The following is a 27,704-nucleotide window of genomic DNA, read 5'->3' on the forward strand; positions in this document are numbered from 1 at the left end:
CAAGTATTTTTAACTTATGGCCCTCTTTGAGTTTTAAATTAAGTTTTAGTCTTAACTGAGGTAGCCTGACACACTGCTAATTGAAAAGAATAGGCACCATTCATTTGGCTGCCTGGTGAAGTAGAAATGTGGGTAGAAACAGTGATAGGATGATAAGGTAATACAAAATATGTTCTCTTTCACATAGAAAACTGGCAAGCTGAAAATTGGTACCTATACAGGCCCCCTACAGCATGGCATTGTCTATTCAGGAGGTGAGTTGCAGACTTCCCTTTATTTACTGCATTTGTACAATGAGTGTTGTCTTTGCTCAGACCTCATTAATGGAAAATTTGATGTCACCTACTGAATATAGTTCAGTTACCTACTAGTATAATGTGTTAAAGGAAATAAGGTCTATTTTCATTAAAAGGATCAGCTTTCCCACTTATTCTGCCTACTTGAAGCTTTTTCTCTAGGCTCTGGAATCATTTGAGGAGTTTCTCAGTTTCCAGGGAACTTATGTGGGTTCAGATACATATTATGTAAGGAGTTAGGAACAGTAGAACAAAAGTCAACTTAGTGACAGATACATGCTAAAATGTGGTGGCAGTACTTTTGATGGTTATATTCATTAAATCTGAGTACTACTTAGACTTGCTTATTGGTGCTTTTGGTCAGAAGAGTATAATAAAATGAGTCTTTGTCTTTAAGAAATGTCTATTCCTCACATAAATTATAAGAGTGAAATTAGTCAGAATTTTATAGTTATTGTACTTTGCTGGCTTAAATATGGCAACAGTTCTGCTTTATCATTGTTCATTGCTTTAGGCTCATCTGATACAATCTGTGATCTGTTGGGAGCCAAAGGCAAAGACATTTTGTATATTGGAGATCATATTTTTGGAGACATTTTAAAATCAAAGAAACGGCAAGGGTGGCGAACTTTCTTGGTGATTCCTGAACTTGCACAGGAACTACATGTTTGGACTGACAAAAGTTGTAAGCAACAATTCCTTTTATTTTATAAATCTCTGACTAGTTTATAGCTAAATGTCCAGATTTGAATTGATCCTCTTTGATAAACTATTACTTTGTATTATTGTTACACAAAAGATCAAAGGGTGTTAGGCTGATCCTTTTATATCTTATTCTTCCTACTATTTAACAATTTTGCACAAGTCTAGAATTTGAAAATGTAAATAAATCTATATCTATCTTCAACTCCTTATATCCCTGAGGATAAATATGGAATGTTAGTATCCTGAGAGATGTTACAATACCAACTAATCGGTGAACTACCACTCTGCTTATGCAGTATTTCTCCAATGACATCTAGTAGTCCTGGTCTCTCTGCTCACAGCCCCTATCTGTGATTCTGGGGCAGTAACAGCTCTGAATATTAATCACTTCTTGGTATTTATATTCTCTTCTGAGAAGTAGAGAATGGGGTCATGTTGTATTCTTGAACTGAGCCACATGCATTGTGTGTATGAAGTACATATACTTATTTGAGGTATGGATATAGATAAATATAAAGGTCTTTGACACCATTCTCCATCCAGTTCTAGTGAACGTCAGAGTGTGGTAAAAAGTTATGGACTAGAAATTTGACCTCCTTCTCCCAAATGGGACTCCTAAACCAGTTAAGGCTGATGAGCCTTAACTGAGGTAGCATGTATATAAAGAAGGTAGAAGTACCAACCTTTCTCAACCAAGGCTATTCTTCTGAACTATAGAACATAGAAAAGAATTTATTTTCAGTTACAAAATAAATGGATGCATTGACCCAAGTTGAGAAAGGCTACAACATCTCGGAAACATGTAGATGCTAGTTGCTACTATTACTATTGTCTTAGACTATCAGTAGGATAGAGCATTCACATTTTCAACTTTCCACCTTTGAAGTTTTAGAAATCTGGGTTATTTGGCTCTATTTATTGGACTATGACTCTGAGCAGGCCACCTAATTCTCAACCCTTCTTTTTAAAAGGGACTGCCTGCCGGGCACCGGTGACTCACGACTGTAATCCTAGCTACTCAGGAAGCTGAGATCTGAGGATCCCAGTTCAAAGCCAGCCTGGGCAGGGAAGTCTGTGAGACTCTTATCTCCAATTAACCACCAGAAAACCGGAAGTGGCTCTGTGGCTCAAGTGGTAGAGTGCTAGTCTTGAGCTGAAGAGCTGAGGACAGCGCCAGGCTGAGTTCAAGCCCCACAACTGACCCAAAAAAAAGAAAAAGAAAAAAAAAAATGGAACTGCCTGCCAGGCATTGGTGACTCATGCCTGTAATCCTAGCTACTCAGGAGGCTGAGATCTGAGGATTGGGGTTGGAATATTCAGCCAAGGCAGGAAAGTCCATAAGACTCTTACCTCCATTAAACCACCAAAAAAGCTGGAAGTGGACGTATGGCTCGAGTGATAAAGCATTAGCTTTAATCAAAAGATTAAGGACATCTTCCAAGCTCTGGGTTCAAGCCCCGGGACTAGCAGACACACAAAAAAGGGACTGTCAGAACTTGTTTGGCTGACTGTAGTTGAGACAGAGTAGGAATTGGCATTTTGCAAACTCATAATTAGCATATAGCTGGAAGGGAAAGTTGTGGTCAGTGTTTGGAAATTATGGTGTTCATTTGCTTGTCAGTTCAAATAGGGTATCAGTTGGTTTTCCCTAAGCAAGAGATAGTTTCTGTATACCTGACTATGGCAAGTTAGTCTCAGGCTGTACTCTTTGGTCATAGCTGCAACTTTCTAGTTTAAACACAGGTTAAAAACTGAGTTCTGGCTGGGAAGGTGGCTCAGTGGTAGAATGCTTGCCTTGCATGTGTGAGGCCCTGGGTTCGATTCCTCAGCACTACATCAGCAGAAAAAGCCAGAAGTAGCACTGTGGCTCAAGTGGTAGAGTGTTAGCCTTGAGCTAAAGAGCTGAGGGACAGCGCCCAGGCCCGAGTTCAAGTCTAATGACCAAACAAACAAACAAAAAAACCCCACAAAAAACAGTCCTTTGATTTGATCTACATAATATATTTTCCTTTCTTTCCCAAATCTTAATAGCACTTTTTGAAGAACTTCAGAGCTTGGATATTTTCTTGGCTGAACTCTACAAGTAAGTGCCTCATAACTAAAATTTTCTTTTAAAAAAAATCTACCTTTTTGGGAATAAGTTATGTAAATAAGTTACGTTCTGTCTGAAAATTTTCACTGGATTTTTCTCTTGTCTCTAGGCACCTTGACAGCAGTAGCAATGAACGCCCAGATATTAGTTCCATCCAGAGACGAATTAAGGTACCCAAACAGGGTTTGGGAGGAAACTTGGAAAATCAATTGTTTAAATTCTCATATTTCTAATTTTTTTTTCCAGTTCTTAGGCTCAAACTCTGGGCCTGGGCACTATCTCTGAACTTTTATGCTCAAGTCTAGTACTTTTGAGCCATAGCTCCACTTCTGGCCATTCCCCCTCCCCCCCCCCCCCCCCCCCCCCCCCGCCAGCCCCTTGTAGTTTCATGGAGATAAGAACCTCACAGACTTTCCTTCTTTAGGCTGTCTTCCAACCTTGATCCTCAAATATCAGCCACCGGAGGAGCTAGAATTACATCAGCTTCTGGCCATATTTCCAGTTTTTACGCAGGGACTGGCATATAGCTGGTAAACAAATATTTGTGGAATCAGTTGAAAAATCAATCTTGCTTTCTTTTTTTTTAGAAAGTAACTCATGACATGGATATGTGCTATGGGATGATGGGAAGCCTGTTTCGTAGTGGCTCCCGGCAGACACTCTTTGCCAGTCAAGTGATGCGTTATGCTGATCTCTATGCTGCATCGTTCATCAACTTGCTGTATTACCCATTCAGCTACCTCTTCAGAGCTGCCCATGTCTTGGTGAGTCAAGTTACTTTGATAATTAAAATGCCCTTTTGCATCAGGATCTACAACCAGCTTTGTAGAATGGCACAAGAAATGATTTGAAAATTCTGTCTTATGTTGTACAAAGTATACTTGACAGGTAATACAAGAAAATATGGCCGAAAAATGGGCATTTGTGAACTATAACTTTATTCCCTGAAGTTACACTGAGTGATGAAGACTATTCTCTATTGTTAATACTATTCTGATACCAGTATTTCAGAATGAGTTTTTGGCTGCAAAGTAGAAAATAAGAATCTTTTCTATCCAGTTTTAGGCAATAGTAAATAATCCAGCCACCACTGGGGGGATAAAGCCAGGCAGCTTTGGGTAGTTCTGTCAAGGTATATCCAAATGACTTACCTCTGGTCCACTGTAGATACATGTATAACACCTGAGAGGGATTAGGATTTGGGAAGTACCTATTCGCTCTGCCTCTAATCACAAAGCTCTGGCTTTGTTCTAGATGCCTCATGAGTCAACAGTGGAGCACACGCATGTGGATATCAATGAGATGGAGTCCCCCCTTGCCACTCGAAACCGTACATCAGTGGATTTCAAAGATACCGACTATAAGCGGCACCAGTTGACAAGGTCAATTAGTGAGATTAAGCCCCCCAACCTCTTCCCACTGGCTCCCCAGGAAATTACACACTGCCATGATGAAGATGATGATGAAGAAGAGGAGGAGGAAGAATAAGGAGGAAAACAAAACCCTGAACACCCCTTGAACAAATTCTGGCAGGACTCATAGGAACAAAGGATATCTTTGGGTTCTGCTGGGGAGGGTGGGGGAGTCCATGAAAGGTATGTCTGGAAAGTTTCTGAAGACTTAAAAATATTCTAATCATAGAGCAATATTTGTTTTAGTTCTGTGTATCTGTATTCTTGGCAGATGGTTTGAAATTGTAACATAGTCTGTATTGGAAGGAAGGGTAAAGTCAGGCTGAACTGCATGCAGTTGGCTCCATAGTGGCTTGTGACACTGTTTTCTTGTCTTTTTTCATCTTCAGTATGTCATAGTGTATCTGTATATACACTAAGGGTGGTGAGAGTTTCACAGTGGAACAAAAAGGATGGTGGGAAGAGGTGATCCAAAAATATTGTGTGTTACAAATTGTGCTACTCCCAAATCCAGCCTTTTCAGTGCATTATACAGTATTGTGTATCAGTGGAGAAATATATTGTTTTCATTATCAAGTGTACTTTCTGTCAAGGTCAAGATTACTTTCATAAGCCTTTGAGTGTACTTGAGCAAGGCTGCTGCTCTGTCGGTGCCTTTGCAGAACTACTCTCTGCTCTAGGGCCATTCTGGAATGGAATGGACTATAGGAATTCTATTTTGAGGCAAAAAACCTTGTCTTTTCTGCATTTTTAAAGTTAATATAAATGCCTGTTATCTAAGTCTTTCTCCTCTGTCCTAAGTCTATAAAGGAATGTAGCTGGAAGAGAACAATGGAGGAAGTCTCGACAAAAGAAAAGGAGCAGCCTCCTCCGGACATCTAATTCCTTCGTAGGGGCTGTCATTACAGTTCTTACTTCTTTGTCCTTTAGGGTTGATTGCTTTTGTTTTAAAGTTGAACATTAGAGGATAAGAAGAAAGCTTTATAAACCAGAAGTTTATACTAAATCAAAAGGCACAGTCAGCGAAAAAAAGTTCACTTTTGAATCCCATAGCGAAATTACTTACTGCTTTGGACAAGAATGAACTATTATTGTACACATTAAGGCAATATAACTGCCTTACCAGTATAGGAAAGTTACTCTAACATTTTAAGCAGCGATATAAATTCTTACTTTAATCTTCAAATATGTTCTTCCATTCCTATTGTCATTGGTTAGTAGGAGAGGATAGAGCAGCTTCTCTAGAATTCAATAAAAATGTAATATTTCTAATACTGACTTTCACCCCATATAATAGCCATTGGTCTTCAAGTGGGTTGAAATTTGGCTTAGTAACCACAGTTTGACATTGTTTTCTGAAGAGAATTACACATTTTCCAAAATGCTGAACATCTCCAGAACTGTTTTGGTTTAAATGAAATATTCAAGAATTTATATAATCTGATTGTAGATAAATGGCTCCATAGGCCTTAGAATTTTTTTACAGTTTTGTTTTTAGTATATGGTTATGAGGTGAGGCTTTTTTGAAAAATCATTTTATAGACAGGGAACATAGCCCAGTAACTTAGCCAAGGACACACTGTCTCGTGACTTGAGTGTATGTGGCTTTTAGCTAATGTCATGATGAGGAACGTACATCCCGACAAGTCTCTATGGGGAATATATGCTCCAGAAAAGTCAGGTTATTAATGCTGTTACAAATACCAGTTAGATATAATTCCTATTTTAAAATTTCACAGAATATTTACAGTCACCTCAGCTCCTACTTCTCATTCAGATAATGTTGCTCAGTATGACACAGTCTTAAGTTTCTTCAAGCCCAAATGATCTCTTACATGGCTTATTACAGCTACAGAACTACCTTATTATTAATAGTACGTGTACATATTTTTCCTTTTAGAGCAAAGACTGACATCATGTTTTATTCTCCGCACTTTTTGTATTGCTCCTGAGTTTACCAGATAACTGTGTTTTAGAGACTGAGAGATTAAAAAGCACATAATTGGAAGGCAGCTATGCCCACCACTATACCAACAATGCCACACACATAGCACACAATTGGAATAAGAATTCCACTTCTTGTCAAAGCTTTCATGGACACCACCAAGTATATTATTAAAGATCTAGGGTTCCATAAGAAGCATTAGACCCAGAGCAGTGTGGTGCTCCTCCTGTCAAAAGTATGTCCAAGAGCAAGCAACTGAGAGTGGCTGCAGTTGGGCTTTTTAAAAGGTAAATTGTGAATTTCCTCTCTGTTTCCAGTAGTTAAAAAAAACTGAACTTAAAACATATACTTTCCATTTTTTTTAACCTGAAGAATTTTAGACCACAAAAAGACATGTCTTCAGAGAACACTTTTTTTGGGTATTAAAGCACAATTCATTTACATACCTCACAAAATGCCAGTCACCTCCTTCTTGAGTGATGGACCAAACAAGCCGGAGAGAGAGCATGTACTGACTAATAGGGACTCTGGTGCACCAAAAAGCTGGCCAGAGGCATAGCTGACCTACCCAGGTCCTGCTATGGGTTCCCACTGTAAGAATAGTTGCCCATTACACTTACTGCAGCAGAAATACTCAGCTAAAGCTTTGATGGTGTATTTCTGAAATTTAAAAAAAATTTTTTTTTTGGTCAGGGGCTTGAACTCAGGGCCTGGGCACTGTCCCTCAGCTCTTCAGCTGAAGGCAAGCCTCCACCAGTTGAGCCACAGTGCCACCTCCTTTTTTCTGAAAAAAAATTTAAGCTTTAGAACTGTTATGGCTGGGTGCCAGTGGCTCACGCCTGTAATCCTAGCTGCTCAGGAGGCTGAGATCTGAGGATTGTGGTTTGAAGTCAGTCGGGCAGGAAAGTCCATGAGACTCTTATCTCCAGTTAACCACCAGAAAACTAGAAGTGGTACAGCATTTGCCTTTAGCTGAAGAGCTCAGGGACAGCTCCCAGACAGAGTTCAAGCCCTATGACCAGCAAAAACAAAACAAAACTGTTCTGCATTAGACCTAAGATTTGCTTCAACCATATCTATAACTCTGCTGAGATCTAAAATGATTAAGTCCTTCAAGCTACCCTAAGATGCTTTTAGAAATGGTTTTTTTTAAGAGAATAACAGTAATACCGTAAGAGCTGCAAATGCTCATGAGCTACAAATGCTCATGTTAGAATTGTCTTTAAGAAAACACTTATAAAAATCACATGCAGTTACATGTCAGATTTAAAAATACTTTGTCCATGATTAGATATCTTAAATCAGATTTATTTAAGAAATATTTTGTCAACAACTTAAAAGCCCTCAAGTTTTTCCAAGGCTGCCTGGGCATTTTTAAATACTCTGCTTACTCACTAGAGACAAACAACTGCATATTTAAGTCTGTATTAGGCTAGGAACTTTGTCCACATTCCATGTTATGGAAACTATTTAACCTCTCTTTGATGGTGGGAAAAATGGTTACTATGATCCAGCTCTTGCCCTGCCATTAACAGTCTAATTCCTCACTTGGTTTAATAGTTAGGGGGTCAATACTTAAATGTTTCTCATGACATTCTTTTTCAGTGACTGGGATATCCAGATTCTCTTTAAAGTTCTTTTTTTCTCAGATGGAATGATTTCAAGTGATATACAACTTTGGGAAATCTACCACGGAGCTACCTGAATAACCTTGAAGATAAAAGAAAAACAGGCATTGTGGAGGAGCAGAGATGATGTACACAAACACACAGCAAGAAAGCAGAGCCCAGCAACCTCAGAAGCCTACACCGCCCATCCGAACACCACTAACCACAAGAAGGCAGAGCCAGGAAACCTCAGAAACCTATACTGCCCAGCCATATACCACTAACCTCGAGAAAGCAGAGCGAGGCAACCTCAGAAACCTTCAACGCCTGTCTATACACCTCCACTAACTGTGAGAAAGCAGAGCCAGGCAACCTCTGAAACCTACACTGCCTGGGCCATGCACTTCCACTAACCGCAAAGCAGCATTTCATACTGCCCTCTCACTGTGGAGTGCATAGCAATATCAGGAAATAAGTATCTAAAAGAGAATTACAAAACGAATAAAACAGCTTTTCTATTCTCAACCATTATTCCCTGTCCTCAGACACAAGGGCTACAACAGTCTGACAAAGGTGTCCTACAAAGGTATGTAATTTCAAAAATAAAATACAACCATCAGCCTCATTAACACTTCAGTCAACAATGATGACAAATATAACAGTCATCCCATAAGATTATATCACTTGATGATATAATCACTTCAGTTTATATAAGTACATCTCTGGTGCAATCACCCACAAAAGATGCAAAACATGACTATATAGTTTAAATTCCTCTGTAGAGCTTTAGTGCAAAAAAAAATTCCTGATTGAACATAGAACATTTAATCTCAAACTTACTGATGTAGATACTACAAGTCCAAGTAATCTGTTTTTCCCTCCCCCAATCCTGGGGTTTGAACTCGGGGCCTGGGACTATCCCTGAGCTTTTGTGCTCAAGGCCAGCACTCTACTACTTGCACCGCAGTGCCACTTCCAACTTTTTTCTGAGTAGTTTATTAGAGATGAATCTCATGGACTTTTCTGCCCAGGCTAGTTTCAAACTGTGGTCCTCAGATCTCAGCCTCTTGAGTATGCAGGATTATAGATGTGAGCCACCAGTGCCTGGTTCTGTTTCCTTTTTTTTGGTTGGTCATGGGGCTTGAACTCTTGGCCTGGGGACTGTCCCTCAGCTCTTCGGCTCAAGACAGGAGCTCTACCACTTGGGCCACAGCTCCACTTCTGGCTCTTTCTGCTTATGTAGTGCTGAGGAATTGAACCTAGGGCCTCATGCATGCAAGGCAAGCACTACCACTGAGCCACCTTCCCAGCCCTCTGTTTCCCTTTTCAAAACAACTTGACAAACAGTTTTGAGTCTGGCCCCTTTTATGTTTCTTCACGTAAAGTAAGTTGCCCTTGGCTCCATTTTATTACTAGAATAAGAGTGAATGAGTAAGACTGCTCTGGGTAGAAATACGTTCTCAAAATTCTCTGCTCTTCCATTCAGCTCTTCCCAAAGAGCTACAGATGAGGCTGAAAGTGTCTGGGATGAGGTATGCCTTCCCTTCCAGAGTGAACAGTCTTCCCATGGAAAACATTTAGCAGTGGTCCTTTGAGGTATTTGGAAAGAGACTTTGCTAAGTAAACCTTCCCAACATTGAAAAATGTTTATTAAATGTTCAGTCTTTTTTGGGAGGGTCTCAACAGCATTAGTCTTTGACTTGCGAGTGTAGAAATTTAAGTTACTTCATTTTTGGCTCAGTCAGTGGTGTAACAGAACTGTAGCTCTCAGTCTGTAAAACTATAGGCCAGTATTGGCCTCCTATTTGAACAAATGACAATCACTGTCACCCCAGCAGGAAAGCACTCCAACAAAGGAGTGGCAGCTCATTCCCCTTAGAGACTGGCTTTACATTCACTGAGGAGATAGCATGTCACTGAGCTACATTGACAAGGACTGATTAACCATCCCTATAAGGTCCTGGGACTTTGGAAAAAGTACACAGTGACTATAGGCATCAGACTCTTGGGAGGAAAACAATGAATCATAAAACGAGTTTATTAGATATTTAATATAGTTAGACTTTTTACCTTTAATTAGGAATCAATGTCCTTACTAAATTTACCTTAAAAAAAAAAAATAGGTTTCCAGGTCTGGGTGCCAGTGGCTCTACCGTGTAATTCTAACTACTAAGAAGGCTGGATATTGTGGTTCAAAGCCATCCTGGGCAGGGAAGTCCGTACGACTCTCATATCCAGTTAACCACCAAAAAGTTACAAGTGGGGCTGTAGCTTAAGTGGTAGAGTGCCAGCCTTCAGCAAAAAAGTCAAGGGACAGCACTCAGCCCAAGGCAAAGCCCCAGTATGCTGATTCACACACAACACAAATTTCTAGGAACCAGCTCCAAGCTATGGAAAGCCATTCAGTCACTTTTCCTACCAGACCCGATCAGTACGTTTCCTCAGAAGCACTGAGACTGAGGATCACAAATGTGAAGAGAAAGCCCAGAGTACATCACAATAGGATGTACAATGGTAATGAATTAACGTGTACTCCAAGGACTTGGAGGGCTCAGACAAATCACATGAAGAAAAGTTGCCTCCATCTTCTGTGCACATTTTCAGAGTTGAGCTTATGACTCATCTAAACAAGAGTATAGCAGGAAAGCCTGACAGTGCTTAATTAGGAATATATGTGCTGCAACCAGTTCCTTCTACCCTGCTGCTGTTTTGTGCCTGCTCTTTGGGAATGCGAGCAGACTAAAATGACACCACTTGACAGGATATAGATGCACCTCACACTACTTTTAAGGAATGGGGTAGGGGCTGGGAAGGTGGCTCAGTGGTAGAGTGCTTGCCTTGTATGCATGAGGCCCTGGGTTCAATTCCTCAGCACCACATAAGCAGAAAAAGCTGGAAGTGCACTGTGCTCAAGTGGTAGAGTGCAAGCCTTGAGCTGAGGAACAGCCCTAGGCACAGAGTTCAGGCCCCACAACTGACAAAAGAAAAAAAGAAATGGGGTAGTGACTAGTGAAGTGGGGGTGGGGGGTGGAGATCAGGTAGTATCTCAAAAGGTAATGTCATCAATCGTTCTTGAAGTATCCTATCCATGAGCAAGTGTGAGTAAAACACTAAACACCCTGGTCAAATGAATTGGGACTAAAAAGAGATTGGTCAAGCTCAATTCTCAGAGCATGGGCCTCTTTGAAATTGTAAAGTTAACAGAAAAGGGGGTTAGACTCCAGAAAGATACAGTTTAGAATGTATCATTGGCCCTAAAATGACAAAACACTTGAGTGTGAAGGGTGTGAACTTCAAGTGGTGATGATACCCTGAGTTACTGAGGTGTAAGGGCACCCATCAAATTCCAAAGAACATCTTGATCTGCTTCCTGTAAGTGCCAGGTTCATGTGACCAGGGTGACCCAACAGTGCCTGCTCTGATCTTCCAAGCTTGGCCCAGCAGAGGATGTGAACAGCCATCTTCATCTTCAGGAGCCAACTGAGAGGCCTGTGCGAATCCTTTGCCCTTGCCTGGGAAAGGAAGACCCAATCTGGCTATTTGCCCAGCTGAAATGTATGTTAGGGGGAAGAACAGATGATGTCTAGGCATTGGATACTGGGATACTGGTGAGTGTCCTTTTCTAGCGATGGAGACAGACTTCACTCTGCTGAGGACACCTCCCAGAACCAGCTGTACCAGGCTTTAACTTGGAGGCACTGAACTTGCACCCACCTCTTTGACAACAGAAGTTATCAAAGTTACTGCAGTGTCTTTCCAGAGAAATGCCCGGATGTGTTAACATGCCAAGGTGCAGGCCTGACTTTCCCACCAGTAAAGCCATGCAGTCGAGCTGGGGACCAAGGCTGGGACAAGACAGTACTGGACAAGACAGTATGGTGGGTGTTGCATAAATGAAAGGGGAAACAGGCAACATACATCTAGAAGGGTGAACAGAAAGTCATTTATCTAAATAGAATAGAAATAAAAACCCTTTTAAAACAATCACAAGGTTTACAAATAAATTGATACAAAATAAATATAGATTGTAAATCTACAACATCATTTGGATTATAAAATGCATTCATTATGACATGAAACCTATACACTTGATTCGTGCTTATTTAGCTTTATACATCTCTGAATATTCAGAAAACGTTACTGCTCAACTGCATGAAATGTACAACATGATACAGTGAGTGAGGAGAGGCCAAGGATGATGAAAATCAAACACAAAGCAAGGACTTGAGGACCAAGGCAATGTTGGCACTGGACTTTACCACCAATAAAAGGCATATTAAGAGCCCAGATGGGCAGGCAGCTTCCATAGTCCAGAGAGATTTTGCAACCCACAGTCAGAAGTAGAGGTCATACTGTGGGGTGGCCACTGGCTTGGGAGGAGGGTGAGGAGGAAGGCTGTGGCCTCACAGTTCTAGTGTACCATTGCATAGGGAAAGAGACTCAGTCGAAGAACCTTGGCAATACTTCATGGAAGGTTTTGGTAGGCCCTACCACAAGGTAGGAGACCTGCCTCTACCTTCCTCCCAAATGTTGGCCATCAGGAATAAGTAGGGGCAATAAGACCGTCCGGGGACGCTTGGGCCAGGATGAAAGCAGCAATATGTTGGGGGTGGGGGAAGGATAAAAACTGCCCTCTTACCCAACAAGGGACAGTAGAACCCTAGGCTCCATGGATGAAGGGCTTCAAAACAGATCTTGTCTTAGGTTAACAGATGATGTACTAACAATAGAGACTATGTACATAATAAATAATATAAAATAAAGCATATACATCTGTGGATTAAAAGGACTGCAAAAACAAAGTCAATGGATTGAAGATTCCACCTTCACAGTAGACCAGCTGTGGGGAGTAAGGACCAGCTAGACAAGCTCTAGGGGGTGAGAACCTAGGCCTCTTTCTCATTCCCTTTGGGGGCTTGGGACACCAGCTGTTTATACTCAAGAAATCTTAAGTCTCCAACCAAAGAAGCAATCCTCCAAGCCCCTTTGGTCTTCAGGATGAAGCTGAAAGAATCTGCACACCCTCCCCAAACAAACCCATGTGGGTCAGGTATGAGAACAGGGTCCCCTTCTAAGTGAGGCAAGACAGTACTCTGTCATCCTCATCTGAACATGGTCCCAATGGACATTATATCCTGGAAAATTGTGAATCTTAGCTATGTATGGGGTCTGTGTAAATACAAACCTTCACAGGGCTGGAGGGGTGGGTGGCTGGAAGAGTGCTAGCCTGGCATGTGCTAGCGCGGGGGGTCAATCCACAGTACTGGGGTGGGGGGAGAGGGTGTTGTTTTGCTTCACATACAACTTGGGCCCCCTCTAGAACCTTCATTTCTATGTTGCTCAAAGTACCACCTGGTATTTCCCATCAAAACATTAAAAAAAAAACTCTAGTTGAGATGGTGGCTCTGGCACACGGGAAGGTTAACTTGAGCGAAGCCAATCAAGGTCTGAGAAGCAAAGATCCCCAACCAGAGGCAGCAGGAGGGTGGAGGCTCCTGCTCTGCAGGTGCTGTGACCGGCCAGCTGACCAGGACTGGAATGTGAATGTTCAGAGAGAAAAGGAAGAGTCAGACGACTAGCAAATAGGTATTGGCTGCAGACAGCACGCATCCTGGAGAAGGCAGGCCCACCTGTGGGGACCGTTCTACCGCAGGCGTGGCCTTGACATGACTCATCCCTCAAATGGGAGTAAATGAACTTCAGCCTAGACGTCTCTGAACTCATCAGCCACTCAAATGTGAAAGAAATCAGACAATGGACCTGAGGTATTAAAAACCCACTGAATAAGTTGCTTATTGATAGATCTGTATCAGAAAAGTTTCTGAATCCTCCAAGTCATTTTCATATTCAGCTCTCTAAATTCCTAATTCTGGCTTATCCTACAGCAGATCCAGTTACCATTACTGGACAGAAGCACCACTAATACACAGCCCAGAATGGAAGCAAATGTGGCCCAGGAAGAGAGCGTGGCCCAGGAGCCTGTTTCCTTAAGAAGGGAGTACCAGAAGTGCCAGATTTGCTACATTTTCTCATCCCTTCACAAGAAAATCCTGGCTGGAATAAGCCAGCAGAGCATGGGTTACACAGAGCACTATGCAAGCCCAGCCCTCCTAGCCTGGGGACAAGGTAAGCATTTTCCTGCACCAGTCCAGAAGATTCATCTGCCTGGCCTCACTCCTGGGGAGACGTTAGTCCCTGGATCCAGGAATGGAGAAAATGGCACAGATCCTTGCAGCCTTCAGAAGGTCATGGGGCTCAGTCGCCAGTGCCTACCTACGTCTGCTCTTCAACCTGAAGAACTTGAGGCTCAAACTATGTTCCACTTCCTAGGAGAAATGAATTTGTGTTGGTATCTGCCACTGTCTCCCAAGACTTGGAAATGCTGGTTCTTTAGTTGTATAGAGCCAGGGATAGCAAGGTAAATCTATTCACAGTTAGTGTTCCATATCAGTGTGAAGTTCTGCACGAGTTCCTTGAAATAACACAAGAAAGCGGTGTGATGCCCAGCTCCTTCCACTTGGGGAAGCTCATCATGCCCATAGGGCACTGAATGCTTACTGGGAGTGAGGAGGGAGGGAGAACAGAATTATATGGGGCATCCTTTCAAGTTCAAATCACTTATGAGTTAATTAGCACCCCATATCCATGTATAAATATCATCAGGGATCTGTTTTCATAAGAGCTTAAACAGATGGTTTGGGACTTGCCTGTGAATACAGAACAATGGAAAGATCCTCTGAGACAGTAAGAAAAAGGCTCCTTCATTTATAAAGAGAAGCCAAAGTGTCCTGGGAATGTGTGTCTGGATACTAGGAATGCCAGAGTGGCTGCTCCCACCCCACAGAACCAGAGCTGGCAGCAGTGGCCCAAGGGAAGTCTTCCAGGAGTATCCGGGTCTCCTGGGCCTGATCCTGGCCAACCCAGCCCCTCTCAGCCCCTTAAATGCAACCCAGGAGAAGACAATCTGGCCACAGCTGCTGGGGGCGAGGCAGTTAACTGCTACGGAGACTTCAACTACTTGCAGTCTTGGCTCTGCCAATGGGTTTCACCACTATGAAGGGCACAGGCTTTCCTAGCCAATGCCATTCTCCTCCTCCAGTAGTCTGAGGGGGTCCACTGGCCGAGGGCCAGTGTGGCCTAGGAGAGGAACCTGATGGCTCCAGTGCAAATGTTAAAGGAGGGTCTGGAGCTGTCCCCTGAGCAAGTGTCATTACAGCCAAATGTTTGCCTTCATTCCTTCAGGGCCTGCATAGAAACTATGCAGGAGTCCCTATTATACTACAGTGTGAAGAATCAAAAGGTGAAATGAACATAAACTTGGCAGGCTTAAATAATCTTCATCCTTTGGGAGCCCCATTGCAAAGCCACCCTGCCAGCTCCTTTATAAGAGAACATTTGGCAAGAAGCTACCACCCTAAGCAGGGACACGAAGGAGTTCTGATATCAGAGAGGCAGCAGCTGAGGCGCTGCACAGACCAGCCTCCCAGCTCTCTTGAGTCTGTGAAGGAAGAGTGGAGCTCTGAGAAAGAACAGCAACACACGACCTCTTCCAATGATTCCTCTTAGCAGCACAAGGCACCAAGACAGCTGTGCATGGAGAATAGCCCTGGGCCCGAGTGGCTGACAGTCCCAAGGCCAGAGAATCTCAGCTCAGCTCAGCCACTTGGCTCTCAGACCCCAAGGAAAGCAAATAATGCTGGGCCAGGGTGGCAGCTTGGAGGAGAGACCAGTGCCCCAGCCAGGCTCATCATCAAGGGGCTCATGTCCACTAGATGCTGCTTAGAGAACACACTCTCACTTGAATAAAGATTGTGTAAAGGGGATATGGGATAGGGTCCCACTAGAGTCATGCCGTATGGTACCAGCTCCGTCCCAAGGCAGCAGCAGCCCTCCCAGCCTCTTTAGAAGGGACGTCCTGTGACTCACCACCAAGGGAGACGAGTTTCTCTGCACCGAGGGGCACGGCCCCCTTTTTAGGGACACAATCCAGGGCACAAAGTTAATGTATGTGACACCAGATCCATCAAACTAAGGCCTGGGGTATAGCCCAGAGGTGTGCAAGGCCCTGGGTTCCATCCCCTGTACCTCCCTTCCCCCACAGTATCCAGATTAACCAAACTGCTCACCAGGAGGCCAGCCCATCATGTGGGCCCATGGAGCTGCAGGCAAACGCAGGAATGTTCTCTTTTCGGCCAGTGACTGGCTACAGTGGGCAGAGATAATCCTTAGCCAACACTGTGGTCAGAAGGAATTCATTTCAGTGTATGACTCTATCCCTTGGCTCGCATTTAAAACACGAATCAACTAATTAAGAATTCAGTCACTCAAGAATACCTGTGGATAGGAATTTCACTATACAGGGTGAATCTGATATTAAAGTAAGACAAGGAGACGCACAGAAAGTGGCCACAGCACACATTTGGTTTCTCCCTGGCAGCCTCTGGCATCAGTCATATCCGAGACAGGAGGACCAGGGGGCATTGCCTGCTGGGCTCTGCTACTCAGGGACAGAGGGGAAGAGAGATAGTTGGCTCCCTGGAAGGCAGGGACTGGCAGTCCCAAGGTTCCCTCCTTTTAAAAACATAGATCTAGAAATGCCCTCTCAGCCCAGAGGACAGAGCCCACCTCCTGTTCTGATAAATACACATACCCAGTGGGGAAAGGGGGAGGGGGCGGGTGGCCTCCATACCCCGTGTTTACCAAGGAGCCCTGTGGAAAGTTTCCATTTGGCATCTGTGTAGCAGCATCTTGGGTTAGCAAGAGCAAGGGTGGGCGGTGGGGACCAGCACCTGTGCTCCGGGCTTGGGGGGGAGGAGGGCTGGCTGAGCTGACACCCCAGGCTGGAGGAATGCCAGGATGAAGTCAACTTGCTTCTTGCCAATGATAAACCATGGGTTTCAAATTCATTAACATTCATTTGGGTGATCGAAATTCCTTAGGGTGGGAGCAAAAAAAAAAAAATCACATTCCCAAGCAAATGTTAAACTTTCCTAGGGGAAAAGGGAATGGTTAAACATTAAATTCTCAGAACAACACTGAATGCAGACCTGAGACCGCAGGTCCCTCTTGCAGCCTACACCCCACACTGACGACAGACTTGGCGGGTTCTGAAGTGACATGGTTTTCTTCATTCATCCATCAAGTTCCACAGCGACACCCACGGGGGCCCAGAAGAAGGCTGTCCCTTCTGGGGAGGGCCAAGGAAGGCCACTGGAGGGGACAAGTCCATCCTGTTAGGGTCATATCATAGGGTCACAGCAGAGTTCAACCAGAACAACCTGAAACTCTGCAAAAAAGACACTTTTAAAAAACACGATCTCTTGAAAAAATAAATCGCCACGATTTTCACCTTCATGCAAATTGAGGGAGGAGAGTAATGATAAAAGGTACAGCTGAAAAAATAAACATGATTCTATTTGGGCGGAAGAAGTTTGTCTCCAGACTCTTGAATGCCATGACCGAACCATCGGTGTCACACTTCTAGTTTCCATCCCTCCCGGTGCTGTCCTCCGCCGAGGCCTCCAGGAAGGGAGCAAAGTCTTTGGTCTCAGAATGGTGCCGGACGCAGCATGGCAGACAAGTTCGCACGGATGGAAGTTGTGGTGGGGCAGAGGCCGGGCCTCCACGGGGGGGGGGGGGGGGATGGGTGGGGAGGGCCCTCAGGGCACCCCTAGATGGCACCCTCATTGTGCAGGCTGTGGTTGGGCTTGCTGTGAGTCACACAGTTCTGTTCATTGAGCAAGTTGGCTGTCTCATCTGGCAACCCGTCATGCAGCTCCGTAAGAGTCAATTCAATTTTAGTGTTTTCACTGTCTGAAGACTGAGGAGTTTTGTCCATCCGGGATGCCATCAAGGCATTTTGGTATTGCTGCCTGGAGATCTGAGGCCGGAAGATGACACAGAAAACAAACCAAGATAATGCTTACTTTTAGGCTCTCTCGTCTCTACTCTTACACACGAACCCCCTAAAGGTTAGGTGTGTAAGTTTCTCTAGGACACAATCATCCTTGAGTAGAAATGGAGCCAAGTTCAGGTTGATTCTGCCAGACAAGTTGGTTCTTAATGATGTAACCATTTCCAAATTCTGTCTCCCAATGTCAGACTAGGAAATGGAGATGAACTTCCACCTCGCTTATTCTCCAAGAGACATCTTTAATTCAGACTAAGAAAAGATCCCGTCTCTTGGACAGAAGGCAAGAAACAGCTTCTCTGAGCCCTCGCCGGAGGCTTAGCCTCTGCAGCCACGGCGTGGCTCCAAGCCAACCTGGCTGGAGTCACTGGCCATGGGCTCAGGACAACTGTTGGAGAAAGGGCGGCTCTTTTCCAAAGGCTGCTCATTGGACCTCTGAGTCAAGAAAACCCTGTGCTTCCCAGCCTGAGTCCTGGACCCAGCTGATGGGGACAGCGCCCCCTGGTGACATCCCAGCAATGGAGGATAAACGGAGAGGAGGGCCTGGAGGGCCAGTGGGCCATCTACCTACCTACTGAGTCCAGCCAAGCCACCCTCTCTCCACTTACCTTGACAAACTGCAAGTCAGAAAGGGCCCGCACCGAGTAGTCGGGGATGTAGACTTGCAGGAAGGAAGAGTTGAGCTGGTTATTGCTGCTCCCCAGCGAGGGGGGCATCGCGTCGATCCGGTCACTTCGACTCAGAGAGTCTGAGTGATTCAGGCCACACGGGCGAGGAGGGGACTTATTTTCACCTACAAAAGGAAGAAACCCCCTTTGAAATGCTATAGCCAATAGTGAGCTGTTTCTTTTTTTTTCAAATGAAAAATAATAATCAGCACACAGCCCGGTCAGCCACGCAGCTGGCCATGTGGGGCCATCTCACACATGCCCAGCACACACCCTGTCCTGTCGCCAGCAACAGTGTACATTGGTCTTGGCCATGATGCAGGCAGCCTACGGCTCTGCTCTGGGAGGGCCTTCACTGTGCGTGGGGCTATGGGGCCGCAAGGAGATGCCAAGAACCTGCGTCTCTTCAGTGAGACAGTGAAAGGAGCTGTGCTGCATCTGAGGCTCCTGGCTCTACAGCACCATTTCTGGTTTTCTGGTGGTTAATTGGAGCTGAGTCCCACAGACTTTCCTGCCCGGGCTGGCTTTGAACCGCGATCCTCAGATCTCAGCCTCCTGAGCAGCTAGGATGACAGGCATGAGCCACCCGCGCCCGGCTCATTGTAGGCCCTTAATGTTTGTGTTCAGGGTCTTGCATTTGTTTGGCTGGCGCTTTAATCACTGGAACCACATCTCCAGTCCACATTTTACTGGTAAACTGGAGACAGACTCAATCACACAACTTTTTCTACCTGGACTGGCTTTGAACGTCAATCCTCAAGATCTCAGTCTTCTGACTAGCTAGGATTACAGGTATGAGCCACTGGCACCTAGTTCCATTTTTTTGTCTTTTATAAACAACCCTCTTGCACAGATATAAACAAGGTGCCCACACCATACAGGTCCTGAACTGTGTAACGTCACAGGAGTAAACATTCTCCCACAGCGTAGCCAGCATATTGGTCATATCCATCGATAGCAGCCTAGTGTCATTCAGAGTCTACTTCCCTAACTTCACGTGACAGTCCAGTGTCCCTTCCATTCCATGAGTACCACCATGCAGCTTGCGCAGCAGGCGTCCCTCTGCTTAAGCATTTGCAGTGTTGTGTTCTCCTGAGGGCTGTCTCTCAGCTACTCTTCACATGTATCACCAGCCATCAGCTCCCCCTCCCCCAATGCCATCGAAACCCCATACGGTAAGTGTCCCTCTCAACACACAACGCAGCCAAGGGGAGGGGACAGATGAGTGGAGAGAGGAAGGGTGAGAGGATAAAGTCATAATATCTGATGTTCGTATGTAGAATGGAGCCAGGGAAATTGAGAGGATGGGTGGAGTTGGGAGAGATGCAGGGAGAATGATTGTACTCCAAACTGACATGTTGAATTGAAATCCCTTTGTACAACTACCTAACGATGAGAATACTACTAGTGAGATTTACTTTATTTAAAGAAACTCTGAATTTAAAAATAAAATAGAACACTAGGGCCAAAACATCAGTACTCTAGGACTCTCAGATGATGAATTTAATTTCTCACAACTTTCGTGTCTACATCTGTCATTTTATGAACTAGTTTTCCACTGCTAGTCAAAATTAAACTCTGAGTGACAGTTCCTCTAGTTGCTTTTGCTTATTTCCTAAGAGAACAAGGCACAGTAATAATTGATCTGTGTTGTATATTTAGCACAAGGGAACTTTGAACAGGTGACCCAGCTTTGCTAAGCTACAAATTCCTTATCGACAAAGTGCACACCTACCTCATAAGGTCTGAGGGTTCAAAATAAGATAACGTGGAGTGCTTAGTGCAGCATCTGATACCCAGCACATGGCCCAGAAATGCACCTTGCTAACCTTTTCTTTCTCTTTCTTTCCTTCCTTCCTTCCTTTCTTTTTCTTTCTTTCTTTTCTTTCTGTCTGTCTGTCTTTCTGTCTTTCTTTCTGTCTCTGTCTCTCTTTCTTTTTTTTGTTGGTCGTGGGACTTGAACTCTGGGCCTGGGCGCTGTCCCTGAGTTCTTCAGCTCAAGGCGAGTGCTCTACCACTTGAGCCACAGTGCCACTTCCAGTTTTCTGGTGGTTTACTGGAGATAAGAGTCTCTCAGACTTTCCTGCCTGGGCTGGCATGAACCACCAGCCCTCAGTTCTTGCTAACCTTTTCTATTCCTTCCTGTGAGCGTCCTTCCAAATCCAGCCACCATGTATGTGCCCGCCCCAGGAGGCCAGGCCTTTTCCCAGGGCGATAATATCCCCTCGGCCCTTCCCCTCCCCCCGCCAGGGCAGATCCATCAGTTCCTAGAAGCAAGCAAGGCCACTGCTCCTCTAGGGGTCAGCCACAAATCCCATCACCATTTCTCCTAATAACTTCGAACAGTGTTTATTTGACTTCTACATGTTCAAATGTGAAGGTTTAAGAGAAAGAAACCAGAGGGTCTCTGTTGCTTGGCACGTGAGGGCCCTGCATGCTGGGTCCCCAGCTGGCGCGTCTTTCCCTTGCCAGAAGACCACTGCTGGAAATCACAGCCTGGAGCAGCCCCCTCTGTTTTGTAGGACCCCATCTCCAGTACGGCAGGTCTCCAGCATGGCGGGTGGGGGACACACCCCGGGGCTTCAATGCACTGCCCGCCACCAGCTCAGCTCCTACATGGTTGCCAAATTTATGGATCAAGATTTTATGACGATAATAAGAAAACTCTGGTTTGATTCCTCTCTGCCACCTTAGCACTGCTTGTCTATTTTTTCCCCCTGCTTTTTGTCCTACCTTATTTTATGCATCCTGCCTAGAAACCCTTTCCTTTTGACAGGTATTCATTCCCAGTCTCCAGCCAAAATGCACCTTCCAGAAGAGGCTGGAAATGACCGGTTGAATCTGTCCCCCATGAGTGAGACAGCCTCTCACGGCCACGCCTGTGGGCGAGACGCAGCAAAGCAGACGGTGATTACAGGATCAGCTGCAGCAGGCAGAGCGAAGACATTTCTCCATTCAATGGGGAGTGTAAAATACAAATCCAAAGTCAGCTACTTCAGCATCTTGGCGTTTTAAAGTAGAAACTAGAGCTTTTTTGTTTGTTTGTTTGTTTTATGGGCTTCAAGCTCTGGCTTAGCTTTTTTGCTCAAAGCTGGTGTTCTACTACTTGAGCTTTGCTTCCATTTATGGCTTTTCACTGGTTCATTGGAGATAAGAGTCTCTCAGCTTTGTCTGTCCAGGCTGGACTTGAATTGTGGTCCTGAGCCCCACCTCCTGAGTAGCTAGGATTACAGGCATGCGCCACCAGCGCCCAGCTTAAATAGGAAGCAGATACAAGCAAATACAATGGGGGAAGAGCATATAAGCCCATGCATGCACAGCATGTATGTATATGTATGTGTGTACATACACATGTATTCTGCTGGCTGGTTGGATTCCAATAAACTCTCTTACCCCTCAAACATCCCTAACTTTAAAAGCAAAGGTTTGAGGGACATGAATTCCCCTCTAAGACTAGACTTGCCTACTGTCAGCATGATATAGTTTCACTGAAACTAAATTAAGAAATGCAAATTTCATCAGTCAGGTTTAGAAACATAAGCTGTATTACACTAAATCAATACAGAAAAGTAGTTCTGTAATAGGAAAGCCCGGCGATTTTAATTAAAGAAAGATTAGTGCTTCCCCTTTCTTTTGCACAAAGGGGCATATTAGCGAGGCACGGCGAACTCTCCTGCACCATGGTTATCAGCAGCTGGTTAGGAATGCGCACAGTTAACTTGAAAAAAGAGACAGGGGCAAGTGGGGGAGGGGGGAGGAGGCGGAGGGGGGGAACCTGTCTGGTGGAGGACAGAAATGCATGTCCCCGTGCACATGGAGGCTGCAGAAAGACCAAGAGGCAGGAAGGCTGTCAGCCTCTGTGGAGGGCTATTTTCTTCTTTTGCTTGCTAGGAAAAGTTCATAGCCCTTCAGGCTTTTGGCCAAACGCTTTCTACAAAAGATGAGTATATTCTAGTCTCAGGTTTTGAGGCCCTCAGCGTCCCTGCAAACTCCCTACCCCATGCTTGCTAAGGTCAGAAAAAGACCCTCTGCAGCCACCTCCTTTGGCTGACAGTTCCAGGTGAGTGGTGCAGGTGGGTTGGGTAGAGGCCCTCATCATCTGGGACAGCCATTCTTTCCTCCCTCCCCCCCTCCTCTCTCTCTCTCTCTCTCTCTCTCTCTCTCTCTCTCTCTCTCTCTCTCTCTCTCTCTCTCGCTCACCATTGCTCATGTCCCACAATTCCTCCTCAACTTTCTAAATCCTTCCTTGCACCTGCGGTAGCTTATGCTTTCCTGGAGAGCTTTCTCTTATGTCAGAGAATCTTAAAATTCGCTGATATGTCAGAGAGAATCTTAAAGAGTTTTAGGGCTCACAGTCTTATCCAAATAGAAGGCGTGGACCTGGCCGGCCAGGCTCCTGTGGGGTCAAGGATTGGCAATCAGGGGAATTAAGAAAAAGAAACATGCAGAGTTACCTGGAGAGCCTGCGGCTAACAACTCTGCTCTGCTGACAACAAAGGTACGAGACAGGGACAAAGGAACTGAAAAATGGAGAAAAACAGGGTGAGACCATATTGAAAGGCAGAAGATCTCTGCATACCAGGGACAGGAGCTAGACCTGTTTTACCCATGTAAGCCTTCCATCCCAGAAGTGACATTCTAGAAGCTACAAAAGTACGCACACCATTTCCAGGAAGAGCGGGACAGAGTGGCCACAGCTGGGGAAATCCCACTCATAAGCTATTACTAGCCTAGAATGTTCCTAAGCCATGAATACCCATTGGGTTCACAGCTCCAAAATGTGTTCTTCTTAAGGATCTAATCACAAATAGCCACGCAAAAGGGGAACTCAACTCCTACCTGGTCTAAGACCATGACACAAGCCACTCCCCCAACACTCATTCTCTGCCCAACAGGCAGTGCTCCCATTAGTGGCAACCAACACGTTCTCCAGGACATTGACATTACATTTTTACGTGACGCATCGAATTGCTTTGAAATGATTATGAACTGCAAAAGTAAAGGGAAATGTCGTGTCGAGATTCCCTGAGTTTGGCTGGCCAAGCTCACTGACTTCCCTGCTGACTCGAAGGGAGCTGTGGCCCCACTCAGGACAACTCCCATGCCAGGCAATGCTGGTCAGGAGTCAGGTTTTCTGGCTATCCAACTAAGCTTCATAAGCAGAAATGGACACCTGTGCGGTTGCACCTTTCAATGTTAAACCACAGAATCTCAGATCCTAGTTGTAAAGGGAAATAAAGCATTTGGCTTTGGAGTAAACACCACGTGGAGATGCCATGAATGAGCTTGTGCTTCTTTATGGGCAGCCCCAAAGGAGGAGCAGGAAGCCGCAGCTAGCCCTCGGCTTCCCAGAGAAGGGCCACTCCTTACTTCCGTCTCCCAAGGGGACTGGTCCTCTCACTGCAGTTCAATATTAATTGAGATAATACTTAGGTTTAAAGAACTAGTAATCACTTAGGAGGCAGCTCAAGAGTGTAGTCCAAGAGCAGATCAGGTGAAAAAGTTCCAGAGAGTCATACCATGGCTGTGTCTGAGCATTGTGGGATGCGTCTGTGATCTGAGAGACACGAGGACGCACAAATAATAGGATGGTAGAACAGAGTGGCCTGAGCATGCACCCTATCTCAAAAAATAACCAACACAAAAATGCCTGGCAGAGTGGCTCAAGTGGTAGAGTGCTTGCTTAGCAAGTACAAAGCCCTAAGTTCAAACTGCAAAATGAAACAAAGCCAAAAAACTCATTATCAATACAAGTGGATAAGTTACCATCTTATAGATCTGGTTCTAACGTGGGTCTAATTTCAAGCAGGTTACCAAAACAGTTACAACTATAATACTTTTTTGCTAGACAATGGTTTTTCTTACATTTGTCTGGTTTTTTATTTTGTCTTGTGCCAGCAGCAGGATTTAAAACTCAGCCTTTCACCTGCTTAGCTTGCTTTTCAGCTGGTGCTCTATCACTTCAGTCATATCTCTAACCCAACTTTTTGCCAGTTATTTTAGAGATGGAGACTTTTATGTTTATGTTATCCTCAAAACAATGTCCTCCTGTCTCAGCCTCCTGAGTAGCTGGGATTACAACATGTGTTTTATATACTTTGTGGGTGTGAATGTATGCCAGTTCTGGGGCATGGACTCAGGGTCTGGGTGCTGTCAACTGAGCTTTTTTTTTTTTTTTTAATCGGTCTTGGGGCTTGAACTTGGGGCCTGAGCGCTGTTCTGAGCTATTCAGCTCAAGGTGAGTGCTCTACCACTTGAGCCACAGTGCCACTTCTGGTTTTCTGGTGGTTAATTGGAGATAAGTGTCTCATGGATTTTCCTTCCTGGGCTGGCTTTGAACTGCGATCCTCAGATCTCAGCCTCCTGAGTAGCTAGGATTGCAGGAGTGAGACATCAGTGCCTAGCCAACTGAGCTTTTTTGCTCAAAGTTAGCTCTCTACCACTTGAGCCACAGCGCCACTTACAGCCTTTTGGTAGTTAATTGTAGATAAGTCTTACAGATTTCTTGCTGAGGCTGGCTTTGAACCGCGATCCTTAGACTCAGCCTCCTAAATTGCTAGGATTACAGGTGTGAGCCATCAGCACCCGGCTTGAGCTATGAACACCCAGCTTTATACACTCCTAATAAGGAGGAATCCAAGGGCTCTTCTTGGTGTTATGCAATCTGCATGTAACGGAACTGAGGCTGTGGTCTGGGTCTTCCTGGGCCTGGTTACAAAGTTCCCCCTTCTCCAGTGTTATAAGCAGTGGAAATGGAAAATCATCTTTAAATTTATAGCAGGTCGGGGCCCAGGTTTGTTCTAAGTGTTGGGCTGCCCTGGACAATGGGGCTTCTGTGGGCACAGAACTCCGATATCTACACTGGAGAGTGAGAAGATCGATCTTGGGTGAAACAGGTTTAAAATGTAAGAAGTCTTGACAGTTCATTGACTTTCTCACTGCACATCCCTGGGGTCACATCCCTCATAGGGTCACCACCCTATAAGGTGGTAAAGTAGCTAGATTAGGGATTGGTTATGTTTCCTAGCATGGCATGCCCTTTGGTATTTTGGCCACAAGGTGGCACTGTAGCACCTCCATTTACCTGTCTGACCTGCTGCTACCAGGGTAAGGTAAGCAAAGGCCTAGAGACATTGAAGTCCCCAGGCTAAGGGAACAACAGGTGTGGTTTGCACTCCTTCTAGAGCACCTTGCTGGCATCTTGGCATCTTCCACTCAGAGAACAGTCAGTCCCCCGGGGCACACCCACCCTTAGAGGCCAGCTCTCCAGGTAAGGAGATCAGGCTGCAGGTCCTAAGGAAAACTCCACAACAGCTCATATTTGAGACTCAAGTGCTGGATGGCAGACAACTGAGCAGGGTCTGCCAAAGGTGAAGGGTACACACACCCGAACCACCAACAGAAACATACATGTGCCCACCAACCCCAGGTACGGGAATGTGCATGGCCATCTGCCATAGTAGCCTCAAACAGGAAACTGCCCAATGTCTATCATCAACAGAAAGGATCAACACAGCATGGCATTCACATGTACACCACTGCACTGTAGTGAGAGGAAACAGAATGTAACACCACACAATACAGATGGCTGGCAAGCACGGTGCTGAGGGAGAGGCCAGACTCAGTGATGTATTCTGTGTAAATCCATTTCTATAAAGTCCAAGAAGATGCAGTGGTTACTTTTGGGGAACAGTGACAGGGGAAAATGGGAGGGGAGGGCTGGTGTTACTCTGCTTCTCCTTCTGGCTGCTTATTTACAGGGCTATGTCCATTATGTGAAAACTTAAGGAGATGTGTAGTCATAAGTACACATCTGTATTTGTCTGTGTATATGTATAGTTTTGTATATGATGTACATTGATTGAAAGTTCAAAAAATAAATAAATAAGCTGACAGATGAAGACAGTTTCCTAAAGTGTGCCCTGTCCTCAGAGGCAGAGAACCAAGCTCACCTGGAGAGGCTGTGAGGGCCATTACACCATAGTATGAAAAAGCACTCGCTTCAAACTTCATACCTTCTTTCCCAGCTTCTACTTCCACTTTTCCCTGCAGAAAAAAAGAAGGAATTTTCAGTGTAAATGCAGAAGCCAGTCTGCACAGCTATACCAAATGTGATCCTTCCCCAGACTCATTCCTCAATCCTCTCCCAACAATTCCAAGGATGCCCAAAGCTTCAAATAAGCTAGCCTGTGTAAAGAGGCAAACCAGTTCATCTCCAACAGGAAACTTGGTTTGACTGGCTATATGGATGAAATAAAAGGGAATGTCTGACACTTCCAGCATCCTTAGCTCTCAGGTTCAAGGGGAGTCCTCCAGTAATAAAAAGAGTAACTGGCTCACATCTGTAATGCTAGCTACTCAGGAGGTTGAAATCTGAGGACCATAATTCAAAACTAACCTGGGCAAAAAAAAAGTCTATGAGACTCTTATCTCCAATTAACCAGCAAAAATCCAGAAGTGGAGCTATGGCTCCTGTGGTAGAGAGAAAAAGCTAAAGGACAGCACCCAGGCCCTGAGTTCAAGCCCTAGTACCAGCACTAAAAAACAACAACACAACCTCAGTGAGACAAATACAGAGCAGGCATTCAGTGATGGTTGCCTGAGCTATTCTGCAAAAGCTGAATTGGGTCAGAAGCAGGGTCAAGGGTCAGCATCATTTGTGGCCATGGAACAGACAGACAAGAGCGAACTCATTTCATGCCACAAACCCACACACCCGACGCCCTGACCAAGTAGTGACCATCTAGCCCAGGCTCCTAAAGGCACCAGGCTCCTGGGCCCTCTCACGGTCTGCCGTGGGCACTGGCGAAAGCTCCCTTATTCAGAACACACCTCCCCATCTGCACCCAGCTGCCCCTTCTTCCCTCCTCTCACTGGTCGGCCACCTCTCCTCCATCAGCACTCCTAGGACAGGCTGCCTTGTCCGGCCCTGCCACCCTGCCATCCTCCTCCACAGTGGGTGCTAACATGCGTTTTCTGGTCTATTGCTGCATTCCTGCAAGTGTTTCATGTTCAGATTTCCCACTGGAGGGTCAGCAGGGCTCTTGCTTACAGCACCTGTTGGGGCCT

At 45.0% G+C, this 27,704-nt stretch overlaps 2 protein-coding genes and 1 long non-coding RNA gene across 5 annotated transcripts in view; 2 read left to right on the plus strand and 1 right to left on the minus strand.

Annotated features, from left to right (window-relative positions):
- Window positions 1–5,086, plus strand: part of Nt5c2 (5'-nucleotidase, cytosolic II) — a 91,389-nt gene extending 86,303 nt beyond the window's left edge. The window contains exons 13-18 of the mRNA XM_042689348.1: window positions 188–254; window positions 811–981; window positions 3,033–3,084; window positions 3,203–3,263; window positions 3,681–3,857; window positions 4,348–5,086. Of these exons, the coding sequence (XP_042545282.1) occupies window positions 188–254; window positions 811–981; window positions 3,033–3,084; window positions 3,203–3,263; window positions 3,681–3,857; window positions 4,348–4,581 (762 nt within the window). The 3' untranslated portion in view covers window positions 4,582–5,086. The remainder of the gene's footprint in view (window positions 1–187; window positions 255–810; window positions 982–3,032; window positions 3,085–3,202; window positions 3,264–3,680; window positions 3,858–4,347) is intronic.
- A 987-nt stretch (window positions 5,087–6,073) lies between these two features.
- LOC122115795 lies at window positions 6,074–17,361 on the plus strand. Its single transcript, XR_006148842.1, has 3 exons — window positions 6,074–6,086; window positions 13,612–13,623; window positions 14,934–17,361. It is a non-coding gene; the product is annotated as an uncharacterized LOC122115795 (long non-coding RNA).
- The window catches only part of Cnnm2 (cyclin and CBS domain divalent metal cation transport mediator 2), a 122,174-nt gene continuing 111,663 nt past the window's right edge, over window positions 17,194–27,704 (minus strand). The window contains exons 5-8 of one of the 3 annotated variants that reach the window (XM_042689344.1): window positions 26,588–26,681; window positions 23,090–23,155; window positions 18,576–18,760; window positions 17,194–17,937 (exon numbers count right to left, since the gene is read on the minus strand). In XM_042689344.1, coding sequence (XP_042545278.1) covers window positions 17,728–17,937; window positions 18,576–18,760; window positions 23,090–23,155; window positions 26,588–26,681 — 555 coding nt within the window. In that variant the 3' untranslated portion in view covers window positions 17,194–17,727. Of the gene's footprint in view, window positions 17,938–18,575; window positions 18,761–20,171; window positions 20,251–23,089; window positions 23,156–26,587; window positions 26,682–27,704 lie in introns of those variants that run through there. The other 2 variants (XM_042689345.1, XM_042689346.1) reach the window with 2 other exon arrangements.

Source organism: Dipodomys spectabilis, unplaced genomic scaffold (assembly GCF_019054845.1).
Source record: "Dipodomys spectabilis isolate Male_0828 unplaced genomic scaffold, ASM1905484v1 ptg000125l, whole genome shotgun sequence".
Taxonomy (NCBI): Eukaryota; Metazoa; Chordata; class Mammalia; order Rodentia; family Heteromyidae; genus Dipodomys; species Dipodomys spectabilis.